The sequence below is a fragment of the Pipistrellus kuhlii genome, unplaced genomic scaffold, assembly GCF_014108245.1.
Source record: "Pipistrellus kuhlii isolate mPipKuh1 unplaced genomic scaffold, mPipKuh1.p scaffold_m20_p_47, whole genome shotgun sequence".
NCBI classification, from domain to species: Eukaryota; Metazoa; Chordata; class Mammalia; order Chiroptera; family Vespertilionidae; genus Pipistrellus; species Pipistrellus kuhlii.
In genome coordinates, this window is record NW_023425548.1 from 2,467,780 (window position 1) to 2,481,665 (window position 13,886).

At 40.9% G+C, this 13,886-nt stretch overlaps 1 protein-coding gene across 1 annotated transcript; it reads right to left on the reverse strand.

Moving 5' to 3' along the window:
* Positions 1-1,191: 1,191 nt before the first annotated feature.
* Positions 1,192-13,654, reverse strand: LOC118704801 (GTPase IMAP family member 4-like). The gene is given in 4 exon segments (XM_045572418.1): positions 1,192-2,455; positions 2,457-2,982; positions 8,153-8,224; positions 13,644-13,654. Coding segments are annotated over 3 exon segments (987 nt in total). The 5' UTR covers positions 8,211-8,224; positions 13,644-13,654; the 3' UTR covers positions 1,192-2,052.
* Between the last annotated feature and the right edge of the window lie 232 nt (positions 13,655-13,886).

The window sequence follows — 13,886 nt, forward strand, 5'->3', positions numbered from 1 at the left end:
CTTTCAGTCCTCAGAGGTCATGATTCTCCTCTGTGAGTCTTCCCTTGATGATTTAGGAAGTTTTCCTATATTTTAGTTGAAATTCCAGTTTGTTTCTGCGAGCATGTACATGTAGCATCCATGTACTCTGCCTCCATTTTTGTTCTTTTGATCATTATTCAGTCTTGATTAGTTTCAGGCTATTGACTCCAGGGTTGGGGGAGAGGTTTTCCAACAGGGTAGGGCAATTGCTTGCCCCCTCTCCCCCCACATCAGGAAAAAGCTGCCTGGATGGTAAATGTCTACCTGGGAAAGATGTCCTCTGCAGTATGAGGGAATGACTCAGCACAGGAAACCAGGACAGCTGCCTTATGAGCTCTTATCCCAAACCTGGATTCTGTTCACAAGGCTATAGTCAACTCAGCCCTCCCCTTGGCAGAGCCCAAGGTGAGTGGCTTCACATAAAATTTTGCATGTTGGTCCTATAATAGGATACCTGAATTTCCAGCTGCCTTTCCCTGACAGAGAGAAAACCCACTGCTTTATACAACCTGTTGTTATGTGGGCACCTTTCTAAGTTCTGGTGCTGTGGGTGAGGGGCCCAGCTTGGGATTTAGACTCCAGAGTTCTCAGCTAAAGAGACCTCACAGCTGAAGTATCTTCAGTTTCAGTCTGTGGGAGCCACGCCAGCCTTCTCATGATTTCACACTTTCTATCAGGCTTGATGGAGTCTCTCCACTTTCCATCCTTGGTTATCAACATAGTCTCCAGCTAGTCAATAGTTGATTATTCAGGATGGTGTTTCTGTGTTTTCTAGTTGTACTTCCAGTTTGATCCTGGGAGAATGTCAGTGTATCTTCTACTTAATGCTGCCATTTTGAAATCTAAAGGTTATTATTATTATTATTATTATTATTATTATTATTTTACCAGACAGCCCACATAGTTTTCAGAAACCTCGGTTACACATAATTTCTTTCAGGAAATAATGAATGAATCTAAGGAGAATGTAGTCTTTTCTGGGAAGAGGGGTTAAGAACATGGTTCACATTTTCAAGAGAAACAAGAAAGGTCTTAGGGGTAGACCGTAGACCAAGCCAAACTCCAAAAATCATCTTGGCATTACCAAAAAGTGAAATTCATCTCAGTGTTTTTACAAGAAGTATTAGGGGTATTTTCCAAGATAAAAAATTCCACTTTTGCGCAAATACGAGAGAATAGAAAAGTTTTATTGTAGTAACAATGAACAAACAATTGAAAGGGTGGGGGAAATTGTGTGGGGATGACCCAACTAGCAGTAAGGAATCAAGGTGTGGAGTGATGGCAGTGTGTTGGCAACAGTGGGTGTCACAAGAAAAGAACAGAACCAGTTATTCAGTAAAGTGGTTACATGCATGTTGCTCAGACTATCTACAGAAACATCTGGATGTACTGAACATTATTTTCTTAGCTGTTGAATCTGTCTTTCACTCTTCCTGACATTTCACTTAGTTGAATTCTGAGAAATCTGTTTTCCAGACAAATCTTTTCTCTTCAGTGGGCAGATGATAAGAAACAATTTCAGTCTTTCCATAAGAATGTAATTCAATAAATTTATGGTCATTTAAATAGAATTCTATAAGCATCTCGAGCTATCTATTACCTAATGTAAATCCTTGATTTACCTAACAACATAGATAAAATGATCATTGTCATTCCAAAGGTAAAAGTATGAAGTAGAAGCTACAGGTGGATATTGTGCACCAATCTAGAAAGAATTTAGAGGAGAAATAGTTACTAGCAATAAAAGCAAAAAGCTTGGAGTCACCATCTTTTGGTCTCATTCATTCCCCTTCTCTATTTCTGAGAAAGAGCTCAGTAGATAGGGGTTATCCACAATTTCTACTTTGAAATTTTGCAAATTGAGAATGTGTCTCTCCCTGTAGAATAAATGAAATATATACTAATTGACAACAAGAAACGTTGTCACCCAGTCCTGAGAGTGTGAGAGATAGAAACAGATTTTGAGGAATGAAAATATGGGGAAGGAACACTTGAAAATATGCAGGAAACATAGACAGATATTCATTAAGCTTAATCTTCCTTGAACAGAAATGAGAAAAAAAGCGAAGTAAACTCCAATGCTCTCAATATTATGTCAAGCATCTTTTTCTGACTTTCCACTTCACCTCTGGCATTTTGCTGCCTTAAAACACAGCGACTCTCCCTTTCTGCCAATTCCATCTCCATTTCTACCTTTCTCTTTTCTTGCTCCAGTTTATCCTCCAGCTTTCTGATTTTCTCTTCATACTCCGCAATTAACTGCCTCTTGTCTCTCTCCAGCTCTGCTCTAAATTGTTCCTGTATCATTTGAATTTGTTTCTGAATCTCCACCTCAGATTTTTGGTACATCTTATTAATATAGCATCCCCCCTGGTTCCCCATCACTATGAACTGGACCAGGTCCAGCAGCTGTGTCCTCTGAGCCTCCTGTTCAGCCCATCGCCTTATTGTTAAACTCACAGTGATGATCCTTGAACTGCTCCATCAGATCTTGAATGCCTTTTGGTGCTTCCTTTAAGTAATCATGGATGTCCATGCCTTCCAATTCATCTTTCTGGGTGAATAAGAGAATAATGTACCTCCTAGCTTTGGGTCCAAACATTGGTAGCATCTTCTCCACATCCCTTTGTTCTTCCTTTGTGTACCGGCCCAGCGGGACCACCAGGATCACAGCGTGAGGCCCAGGGGTGTTCAAAAGGATGCAATTAGCAATCTCCCTTTGTGTGTCAGCATCCTATACCTTGGTGTTGAAAATGCCATGTGTATCCACAACAACAATTTCTCTCCCATTCCATGTGCTGCTGTCTTTCTGACAGACCTTGGTGATGGATTTTGCTACCATTCCTGAATAAAATGCTTTCTTTCCAAGGATGTTCTTCCCGGTGGCACTTTTTCCTGCTCCAGTCTTACCCACTAAGACAAGTCGCAGTTGTGAATCTCTGTGATTGTGGTTTCCAAACCCTAGGACATCAGGAAACAAAACCATAGCATTAAGATTGACTTCCAACATTTCCCACTGCAAGTGCCTCACCCACTGGTTTTTCTCTATTGTCCACTAGTGTCCTGTCAGTGAGCCACCTCTTTACTCATAGGTGGTCTGTAGAACCCATGGGCCTCACCTCCCTATTGCAGGACTTGGGTGCCAGAAGCCAGTTCCAGTATGTCATAACTGCAAGAGTTTTATCAAAGATTGATGGAACTTGGAGACTCAACAAGGGCTGAGTCACATATGTTATATCCTGTTGGGAATGGCTAAAAGCATTTCCACAAATCTGAAAAGGATGCATTAAATTGATTGTTTACTGCCAGACTTCTAAGGGCATCTTAATCTACATGTTATTCCCTACTCCTGGCTAAACACTTGAACAGAATTGGAGGTAACTCTCCAATTCTGACAATGGATTCTGAATGAAACCCTGCCCTTTGATGTATGTACACATCTCCACCTTGCCATAGAACAAGTTCTTCTAAGACAAGGAGAACTTGGTTTCTTCAGCCAAGCTCCTCTGCTTCCCCTCTTTTCCCACAAATGCCTTTCAAAATTATGTTTTGTCTCTGGACTCATTATTAATTTATGCACAACCCTTTCTCCAGGTTTCCAGAACCCTTCCAAATGCCAGATCAAGACCACCGACATTATTTGGGGAATGCTCATAACTTCTAAGGAGTCTCTTGGGCTTTTCTCTCTGACCTTTGGAGAATTCTGGGCTGCTGGTAGTAACTGTTCCTCATAAGGTAAAATGTAGAAAGTAACACAAAATCTGACTTTGGGACATCACAATGGAAGGTCTCCTTCCCCCAGTTTATATCTAAAATGGGACATTTATTTTTCCCATCAAGAAGCCAGGTAGGTGGGTGAGTCAAGCCATCCCACCCTTGCAGGGGGGAAAATGGCACATTTGGAGAAAGGCAAAGTATTTCTTTATATTTTACGTATGCAGCCATCTCTCAGGGATTCAGAAGCAAAGGAGAATAGAATACCGTACTTTTAAATTATTCCCTTAATGAGGAAATCTAATGAAGTTTCCTATCTTAAATTAATATTTATAAGACTTTTAACCAGAAAGTAGTGACAGTTCTCTGGAGTTACTCTAAAATCCATTGATACATAAATAATAGTAATAACAACTCATACAGAGTAGTATTGGTATATACTTTTTTAGTTTCACTTGGTTAAACATGTCTATTTCTTAGGTCACCTGGAAGTTAATAATAGAATAGCATAGCCTATCACCTGAATGATGTTTAGAGATCACTATGTTAAATCATCTTCATATCTCTTTCCATTTTTCTAGTCAGTAATTACCTGCTTATCTCTTTCATGTGTTTATAAAGTTGAAGTTATCAGGATTTGCTGAGCATAGACCAGGACCATAGAGGTCAAGTGACAAGCACATCTGAGAACCTGTTTCTCCCTACAGGAAGAGTCTGTCAGTATAGTCTCTGAATAAGACTGATTCCTATAGGAGGAATCCTGTTTTACAACCACCTGTCTCTGCTTTGAGTTGATGCATACATCACCAAAGTGACAATATTGCTGACATAATTGTAAACTTCATTTTGTTTTTCAGAGATATCATCACCATTTACCCAGTTTCTCAAACTAAACTAGGAATCTCCCTAGATTCCTCTATTCCCCTTATTTTCCAGACCTAACCCATTGGCAAGTTCTCCTGGCTCCATCCACAAATCTGACCACTTCTCTCCATTTTGAAGACCATCACACTAGCCCAAACTACCATCACCTTCCATGAGTCAGCAACCCCCTAACCTATGTCTTTATTTCCATTATTCCCTCTTTTTCTATTCTGTACATTGGAGTGATTTTAAATATATATATATATATATATATATATATATATATATATATATATATATATATCAAACGAAGAGAGATTAGAAAAACCATTCCTAAGGCAGAGTATCCTGCTTTTGATAACCAGAATTCTGGGGTGATAGAAGTATATTTCCAGAACCTGAGAGCCGTAGCTATATGATGGTTAAGATGAAGATAAAATGCAGATGGGAGTTCAAAGTATTATTTAGTTAGCACCACAGTGTAAGACTCCAACCAAAGGCTATCTGGAGGCCATTAGTTGGTCATTCAGAGACAAGTAGGAAAATCATGGGAGATAAAATGAAAAGTCATCCAAGGCCATTTTCAACACTGCAACCATTTGTCAATGCTGGCAGTTTGTGTGATAGACTGAAATATAATCATGAAATAATCTCATTTCTGTACAGCTGCCTCTTTATCATGTTGATCTCCAGGGCCTACCACAAGGCTCTGAGTCTGTTTCTTCACCCCTTGCATCTGGGTGGTCCCTGTGACTTGCTCTAAGTAATAGAGCAGTAAACTCATGATGCTAGTAGACTCTAAACTTGCTGATGCACTGTGGCTCCCTGTCTCTTGTTCTTCAGAACCCTGCAACTGATTGATGATGAAGGACAAAAAGACTGGTTATCCCTATCATCCTAGCCTGCCCAAGAGTCTTCTAACTACCAGATATGGCCATGGAGCTATCCATTTCAAAAGTTCCCAGTTGCTGGATCTTGAAAGTATTATGCTAAGCAAAATAAGTCAGATGAACAAAGTACAAGAACTAAATTATTTCACTCACATATAGAATATAATATAGAAAACAATAAGGGAACAAAGAAACTCATAGTTGCAAGCAACAATATGGTGGTTTCCAGAAGGAATGAGGGGAGGGAAGATGTTAAAGAGGTAAAGAGAGTAAGTAAAATATATGGTAATGGAAGGAGACAAAATTTTGGGTGGTGAGTAGAGAAAGTAATACACAAATGACATATTATAAAATTTTATACCTGAAACTTATATAAAGTTATTAACCAATGTTACATCAATAAATTTTATCTAAAGAATTAGAAGCCCAGTGCACAAAATTTATCCAAGGGGGTGTTTGTGCCTCAGTCCAGCCTGCAACCTCTTTGGGACTCCTTGCCAGTCTGATCACCCCCAACTGCCCTCCCTTGCTGGCCTGGTCTCCCCCAGCTGCCCTCCTCAGAAGGCCTGATATCCCACAACTGCCCTCCCATGCAGGCCTGGTCCTCCCAACTGTCCTTATCTATAGGCCTGCTCCCCTACTACTGTCATCCCTTGCTGGCCTGGTATCTGCCAACCACCATCCTCTGCTGACCTGCTTACCCCACTGCTCTCCTCTGCTGGCCTGATCATCCTCAACTGCCCTGCTCTGCAGGCCTGATCACCCCAAACTGCCCTCCTCTCCTGGCTTGGTCATCCCTAACTGCCCTTCCCTGCTGGCCTGAATGCCCCCAACTGTCCTCCCCTGCTGGCCCAGTCATCTCCAACTACCCTTTGCTGCAAAACTGGGTTCCCCCAAAAGTCCTTCCCTGCATGCCTGGTCCCTCCCCTCTGCCTTCCCCTGCTGGCCTGGTCATACCAACTTCCCTCCTAAGCCGACCTAGTCACCCCCCACTGCCATCCTCTGTTGGCCTGGTCACCCCTAACTGCCCTCCCCTGCTGGCCTGATTGGCCCCAACTGTCCTTCCCTGGAGGCTATCTTGTGTTAGGCATCTTGTGCCCACAGGGGCGCAGCTATCTTTGACCACATAGGGGCAGACATCTTGAGTGTTGGAGTGACAGGCAATTTGCATATTACTCTTTTATTAGCTAGAATGATTATCCAGTTGTGTACTTAATCACCAGCTTACTCTGGTGCATAAGCATGTCTGGCTGAGATGAGCCCAGTTTTGTAAATCCAAGGACTGCCCAGCTCTAAACCAAATTGATTGCCAAAGAAATAGTTGAGGTATTAGGGAACTAAATTGTGGTGTGGTGTAGTGTGGTGCCAAATCAACAAAAGTTCTACTGATATTGTTGATTTCTGTAGATAAGGGAGTAAAAAGAGGATGTGTGAGCAACTGAGTTAGCCAGTCTATTGAATTTGTTGGTAGCAAGGCCTCCAGAAGCCTGGGAATTTGCCGGAACCTGCTGGCAACGAACAGTACCTGAATGAGGGGGTGAGGATAAGAAAAAGACAGACAAGAACAGATGGAGTCGGGAGGGCTCAGACCCGAGGTCTGCTGCCACGAATTTTATTTTTCCAACCTTTAAATACAATTCTGAAGGAGAAAATATTTATTTCAGGCAATAATGCTAACATAATGAGTTCCTGTACAGATAAGTTCCTTCAGCACCTGACCTTTTACAACCACCTGACCTTTTACAACTACCTATCTTCCTCTTAACTTGCAGCTCCTTCTGCGTCAGCAGGCTCCTATCAATTGTTTTACCCTAAAGCAAAGACATCTGCAGTTAGCAGCATTCCTAGGCGTAGTAATAATTTTCCACTTAGGTTAATGGAAAGGGGGTCAAATGTAGAGCTGTTTCCTACACCCATGCCTGCATTCAGGCATATAGGATCCCTGCATTCAGGGCAGCTCCCCACAAGAATTAAGAGACCTGAATAAATAAATACCTCTCATGTTCCTCTTTCCCAGTCCTCTCTCAGGGTGAAGAGAGTGATAGAAAAACAGCTAGAGAGGCTACCTCTGGCCCTTCTGATGTGTCCATATCATAGGATTTAGGGAATAAGAAACCTCATCAGCCTGGGATCAATCAGGATACTTTAACCTCTCTTCCTTTAGAGCAGTGTTCTCAGCCTTCCTAATGCTATGGCCCTTTAGTACAATTCATCATGTTGTGGTGACCCCTTACAATAAAACTATTTTTGTTGCTACTTCATAACTGTAATTTTACTACTGTTATGAATCATAATGTAAATATCTGTGTTTTTCGATGGTCTTAGGTGACCCCTGTTAAAGGAGTCTCAACCCAAAGGTTATGGTTTGGGGTCACCATAATAATTTTATGGTTTGGGGTCACCATAACATGATGAACTGTATCAAAGAGCTGCGGCATTAGAAAGGTTGAGAACCACTGCTCTAGAGTTTATCCAGTTCATGAGGAGACAGTGCAGAAGACTGTGAGAAAGCAAGAGCTGAGTCAATTAAGAGAAATTATAAAATAAGGTTGGAAATATTTTGTTTGTTTTTGCTCAGATGGGGACTAGCAAAGAAGACAGGAGATCTCACTGCCAGGTTCCCTCCATCCCATCTGGCCTAGGGAACCCAAGCACCCTCTCACCATGGCCAGTCCTGGGTTCACTGAAGTTAGAAGGAGTAATGTCCAATTGAGCTGCCATTGTAGTTTAAATTTCTGTAGATAAGAAACAGAATTCATTTTAGGGAAATGGAGAGTAACTGAAAACCATAACCTCATGCAGCCAACAGTTTTTTTAAATTTTATTTTCCATAAACTTGCTACTTCACTTAACTTTCCCTATTTCCCAACACTTCTCACCTCCCCATTGTCAGTTTCATTTTCACTTGTTGCTTCTTCTCTACACAAACATATTTTATGTGCTTTCTCAGCTCTGGTTCTGGGTGCCCTGCCCCATCCATTCAGTAAATTATTGCTTTGAATACCATCTGTATGTCCTCATAGCCCAGACCCTACTCAGAATTTTGAAATTTTATATCCCATTCAACTTCTCCATTGGGCAAATTCATGGACATCTCAAACAGAACTTTACAAAAATAGAGCCTTTGACCATCTCCCAACCCCAAACTCCAGACTATGTAAATGATTCTACTCCCATTTAGGTAGATGCCATCCAGCCAGTGGCTGCTACAGAATCTTTGAGTTATCTGCATCTCCTCTTTCCTCACTTGCTAATCAGTCTACCATCAACTCCTATGGATTCTACCTCCAAAACATACAAAATGATCCATTTTCCCCACTTCATGATAAGCCAAGCCACTTTTATTTGTTTGCCATGATTAAAACTCCTAACCAATAATTTCATCTCCAATTCTTTTTCTCTTCTATAATCAAGTCCTACTTTAAAACTAAATTTTATTTTTTATTCCCTTCAATGATTCTTCCCCCAACACCATCACCAAAAACAACTTGCCATTTGCTCTAATCGCATTCCCAAGGGTTCCTACAGAACATGTACTATAAAAGAAGCCGTTTGCTTTTTTTTCTTTTTTTTTTCTATGCCTCTTTAGGTTCTGAGCTTTGTGATGATGATAGGACCAACTGTGTCTTACATTTCTCTTATTACCTGGAACAAACACAATACTGTACACAGAGGGGTTCTCAATAACTATTTGTTAAACAAATAAATTCATCAAAAATATTTCTGATTCTTACTTCCTTTCAGATCTTTATGTCCAGCATACATCTCTGAAAAATATTATACTCTCCTTATTTATCAATGTTTAGAGTCATACAAATATGTTATTACATTTTAAATACCTTTTATCCTTGCTACCTAAAAACATTTAGCAACGGGGAAATCTGTTTGAGAAACTCACATTGGAGCAGAGTATGCCTGCAACAGGCTGAAAATGTTAATTGTTAAGGACAGGTTCATCTCATCACAAGCCATAAAATATATAAGAAATAAAATATACTTGAAATACTATGAGAAAGGCAAACTCCTTTCTAAAAAAGAGTTATGTCTTTTCTCTTAAGAATAAGGAATAGACGAAATTAGTTTGGCTCAGTGGATAGAGACTTGGCCTGCAGACTGAAAGGTCTCAGGTTTGATTCTGGTCAAGGGCATGTAACTTGGTTGTGGGCACATCCCCAGTAGGGGGTGTGCAAGAGGCAGCTGATCGATGATTCTCTTTCATCAGTGTTTCTAGCTCTCTATCCCTCTCTCTTCCTATTTGTAAAAAATCAATAAAATATATTTTAAAAAAGAATAGGGAATGGAAAACAACTTCCTGTAAACTGGGAAGAGAATTCACAGAATTTATACATATCAGCTTCTGTCACAAAGTCTATGTTGGTGATGGGATTCAAAGGAGGGATACACCGAGCTATGTTTATTATACTTCCTAATACTCTTCACCCACCAGCTGCCCTCAGAGCTAATTCTGTCTGCTCATGCTACTCTATCCCTGAAAGCTTCAAATTAATTTAGAAATCCTATAGGTGGTGAAAGGAATTGCTGGTACTTGTACAAATATTCTCTGACCAGCTATGAGGAAGTGTGGGACTTAGTTGAAAAGTCTTAGCGCTGGATGTTTATTGGAATCTTTATGCTTAGTCTTCAGATGTCCTTGCTTAAAGGACACTGCAGAGGCATGTGTCTTTTCAAGTATGCTTATCTTACTGATAGTATCTAAGAGTTAATTTTAGCTCAAGTTGTTGTTACAATAAAAATCTAAGGAGGCAGGTGAAAGGGGCTGTTTGGTCCCTATAGTCAAGCAGTCCTTTGTGGTGGGCATCTTTTCTGTTTTCCCCATCCTGCACGGAAAAACAACAGGTTTCTGAGTGGAGGAGCTGGGGATGAAGAAATTAGAGAAAGAGACAAGAGGCAGAAATAGATTCATAAAGCTGGGCGCTAGGTGGGTGCCATCTCTCTGATGGAAAAACAGTCACTCTCACCACAGATAACATATTTATTGGTTTCCAAAGGAGATTTTAAGGTCAAAAGGAGTTTCAGGTGTGCCCAGATCCTATTCATCAAGATCTTGGTAAGCTACTCATTTTTTGGTACAAGATTTAGTATATCAAGATCTGGGTAAGTCAAGGTCCTATTTATTCCTCATTCGAAGCACATGGATAAAGATAAGAAATCAGTACTGATAACAGGATTCTGCCAGTGCCCTTGGGCTCAGCTGATAAGAATGAAAAGAATGTCCATGTGCCTTCTCAGGCTTCTCTCTACAGTTTTTAGCCCTCTTTCTTTCTTTCTTTCTTTCTTTCTTTCTTTCTTTCTTTCTTTCTTTCTTTCTTTCTCTCTTTCTTTCTTTCCTTCTTTCTTTCTTTTTTTTTACATTATTTTTTATTAAATTATTATCTGTGTACATATTTTAACATTGCACCCCCCTCCCATACATACCCCTCCCTCCCCAGAGTTTTGTGTCCATTGGTTGTACTTATATACATGTATACAAGTCCTTCAGTTGATCTATTATCTCCCCCAGATCTCCCTACCCTCCCAGCTGTAATTTGACAGTCTGCTTGTTGCTTTACTGTCTCTATATCTATCTTTTGGTTCATCAGTTTATAATGTTCTTTATTATCCATAAATGAGTGAGGTCATGTGGTGTTTCTCTTTCATTGACTGGCTTATTTCACTCAGCATGATGTTCTCCAATTCCATCCAGGTTGCTGCCAAATGATGATAATTCCTTCTATTTTATGGCAGCATAGCATTCCATTGTGTAGATGTACCATGGTTCTTTGATCCAATCATCTGCTGATGGGCACCTAGGCTGTTCCAAATTCTAGCTATTGTAGATTGTGCTGCTATGAACATAGGGGTGCATATATCCTTTCTGATTGGTGTTTCTAGTTTCTTGGGATATATTCCTAGGAGTGGGATTACTGGGTCAAATGGGAGTTCCATTTTCAGTTTTTTGAGGAAACTCCACACTGTTCTCCTCAGTGCTTGCACCAGTCTGCATTCCCACCAGCAGTAAACAAGGGTTCCTTTTTCTCCACAACCTCACCAACACTTGTCGTTTGTTGATTTGTTGATATTGGCCATTCTGACAGGTCTTAGCCCTCTCTTTCACAGAAATGTGTATCTGAGTCATCATTCTTCCATCGCTCAGGGTCTGCTGCCCAGCCCCAGCAAACAGAAGTCTCTGAAAGAGGAACTAATTTGAAGGGCTAAGCCTTTATAAGAATTACAGCCTAAAATTAGCAGAGGCAGAAAACAGAAAGCAATGGGAAGCATATGCTGAGCGCAAGTTTGCTGGGAGGTTTATGATATAAATCCAGGGAAAGGTTCCTTCTGCCACAAATCCAACATTTTCCTCCCTTTCCCCACAACACACACACAAACACCCTTATTCCTTTACCTGGAAAACCTATGTCTTCCTCCCTTTTCTAACTTTGAAGGCAAAGTTAAGCAAGGACATTGAGGGAAAGGAGGGAAGAGGAAGTTAGGGAAGGAGCTGCTCCAAGTTGCTCTTGTAAGAGACAGGCCCACTTTATCATTAAAACATGGCTGAGGAATGTCTGCCCATGGGCCATGTAAGGCCCATGGAATCATTTGGTCTAATCCTTCCATGGCATTAGGGGTGAGTTAATTAGATATTTCACCAAAAAATAGCAGACTAATTTATAAGTTGATAATTTTGAATGGCCCATGATTGATGTTATAAATATGCACATGGTCCTTGGCAGATTCATTACCCCTGATACAAAACAACCTTTTGCCTTTTGTTGATCTGCCTCTGTACTTACTGCTGGTAGAAGCTAGCCTTGGTGTACAGCTTGGCCCCTTTCACACACATCCAGGCCCAAAAGAGCAGCCACAGACTGTGAATCCCTTTGCAGCTACAAACAGGTAGCTTAGGGTTAGTCACAGGCAGGTCCTACATCAGATTGCCTTCCAATAGACTCCAGAAGCAGCACACCTATGGGTCAGACCACATAAGAGCATGACCCAATTAGCTCCACAATTAACACACCTAAAAGGAGAACTTGGGAGACAGCAGATATTACTGGAGCAAATTCTGCTTTCCAAAGTTAGCTCCATCACAATAGCTCATACACTGTGATTGTTGTTGATCCCCAACGAGCCTGAGGATCTACCACACCCAAGCAAGCCTCCACTACAAGGCAGGCTCACATATTCTACATAGGGAAGATCTATCTCAGGTGTTCAGGAAGACTCTGCCACTAAATCCCAGAACACATCTACAGTGGTGCCTCGCATAAAGAACGCCTCGCACAGCGAACGCTGCACACAACGAACTTCATTTCATGATTCATACAACGAACTTCGTTTCACACAACGAAGTCGCCCGAGCTTCCACGACCGCTTTGCCCGAGCTTCCACGATCGCTGCCGATGTATTGCATCCTTCCGCGCAGGCACTGCAGGCAGTCGTTAGTCACTGCGTTTAACTTAAGCACGTATCGAGGCAATCGTTCTTCATTACGAATTAAATCATGCTCGTATCACGGCAGTCGTCCTTTTAAGTTAAACTCAATATTTTTTTTTATATCATGGCTTCTAAAAAAAGCAGGACGGTGATTTCTGTTGAAATGAAACAGGAAATAATTAGAAGGAGTGAATGTGGGGTAAAACAGTGTGACCTCGTCAAAGAGTTTGGCCTCAGCAAGACCACCATTTTCACCATTTTGACAAATAAGGATGCAATCAAATCAGCCAAATTAGCCAAAGGAGTATCAAAACTATTTCATGAAAAACATAGGTCTTCAATCCAAGAGGAAATGGAGAGGCTATTAGCGATTTGGATTAAGGACAGGCAGGTGAAAGGTGACGTAACAACCCAAGATATTATCTGTCACAAAGCCAAGAGAATTTATGATGATCTAAAGAAAAACGTCCCTGGAAGTAGCAGCAATCAAGATAATGAAGAAGAATTCAAAGCCAGCAGGGGGTGGTTTTTTAGATTTAAGAAAAGGTGTGGAATCCACAGCGTTACTATGCATGGTGAGGCTGGCAGTGCTGACAAGAAAGAAGCAGAAAAGTTCTCTATTAACTTTCAAAAATGTATTAAGGATGAAGGATACTGCCCACAACAAGTGTTCAATGCCGATGAAACGGGTCTTTTCTGGAAAAGAATGCTGAGCAGAACCTTCATTACAAAAGAGGAGAAGAAATTGCCAGGACACAAAGCCATGAAGGACAGACTTACCCTTATGTTTTCATCTAATGCCAGCGGAGACCTCAAGATCAAACCTCTATTGGTTTATCACTCTAAAAATCCAAGAATTTTCAAGAAAAATAACGTTATTAAGTCCAAACTGCCCGTCCATTGGAAGTCCAATCAAAAAGCCTGGGTGACCCAAGTTATCTTCAACGAATGGATTCTGGAAAC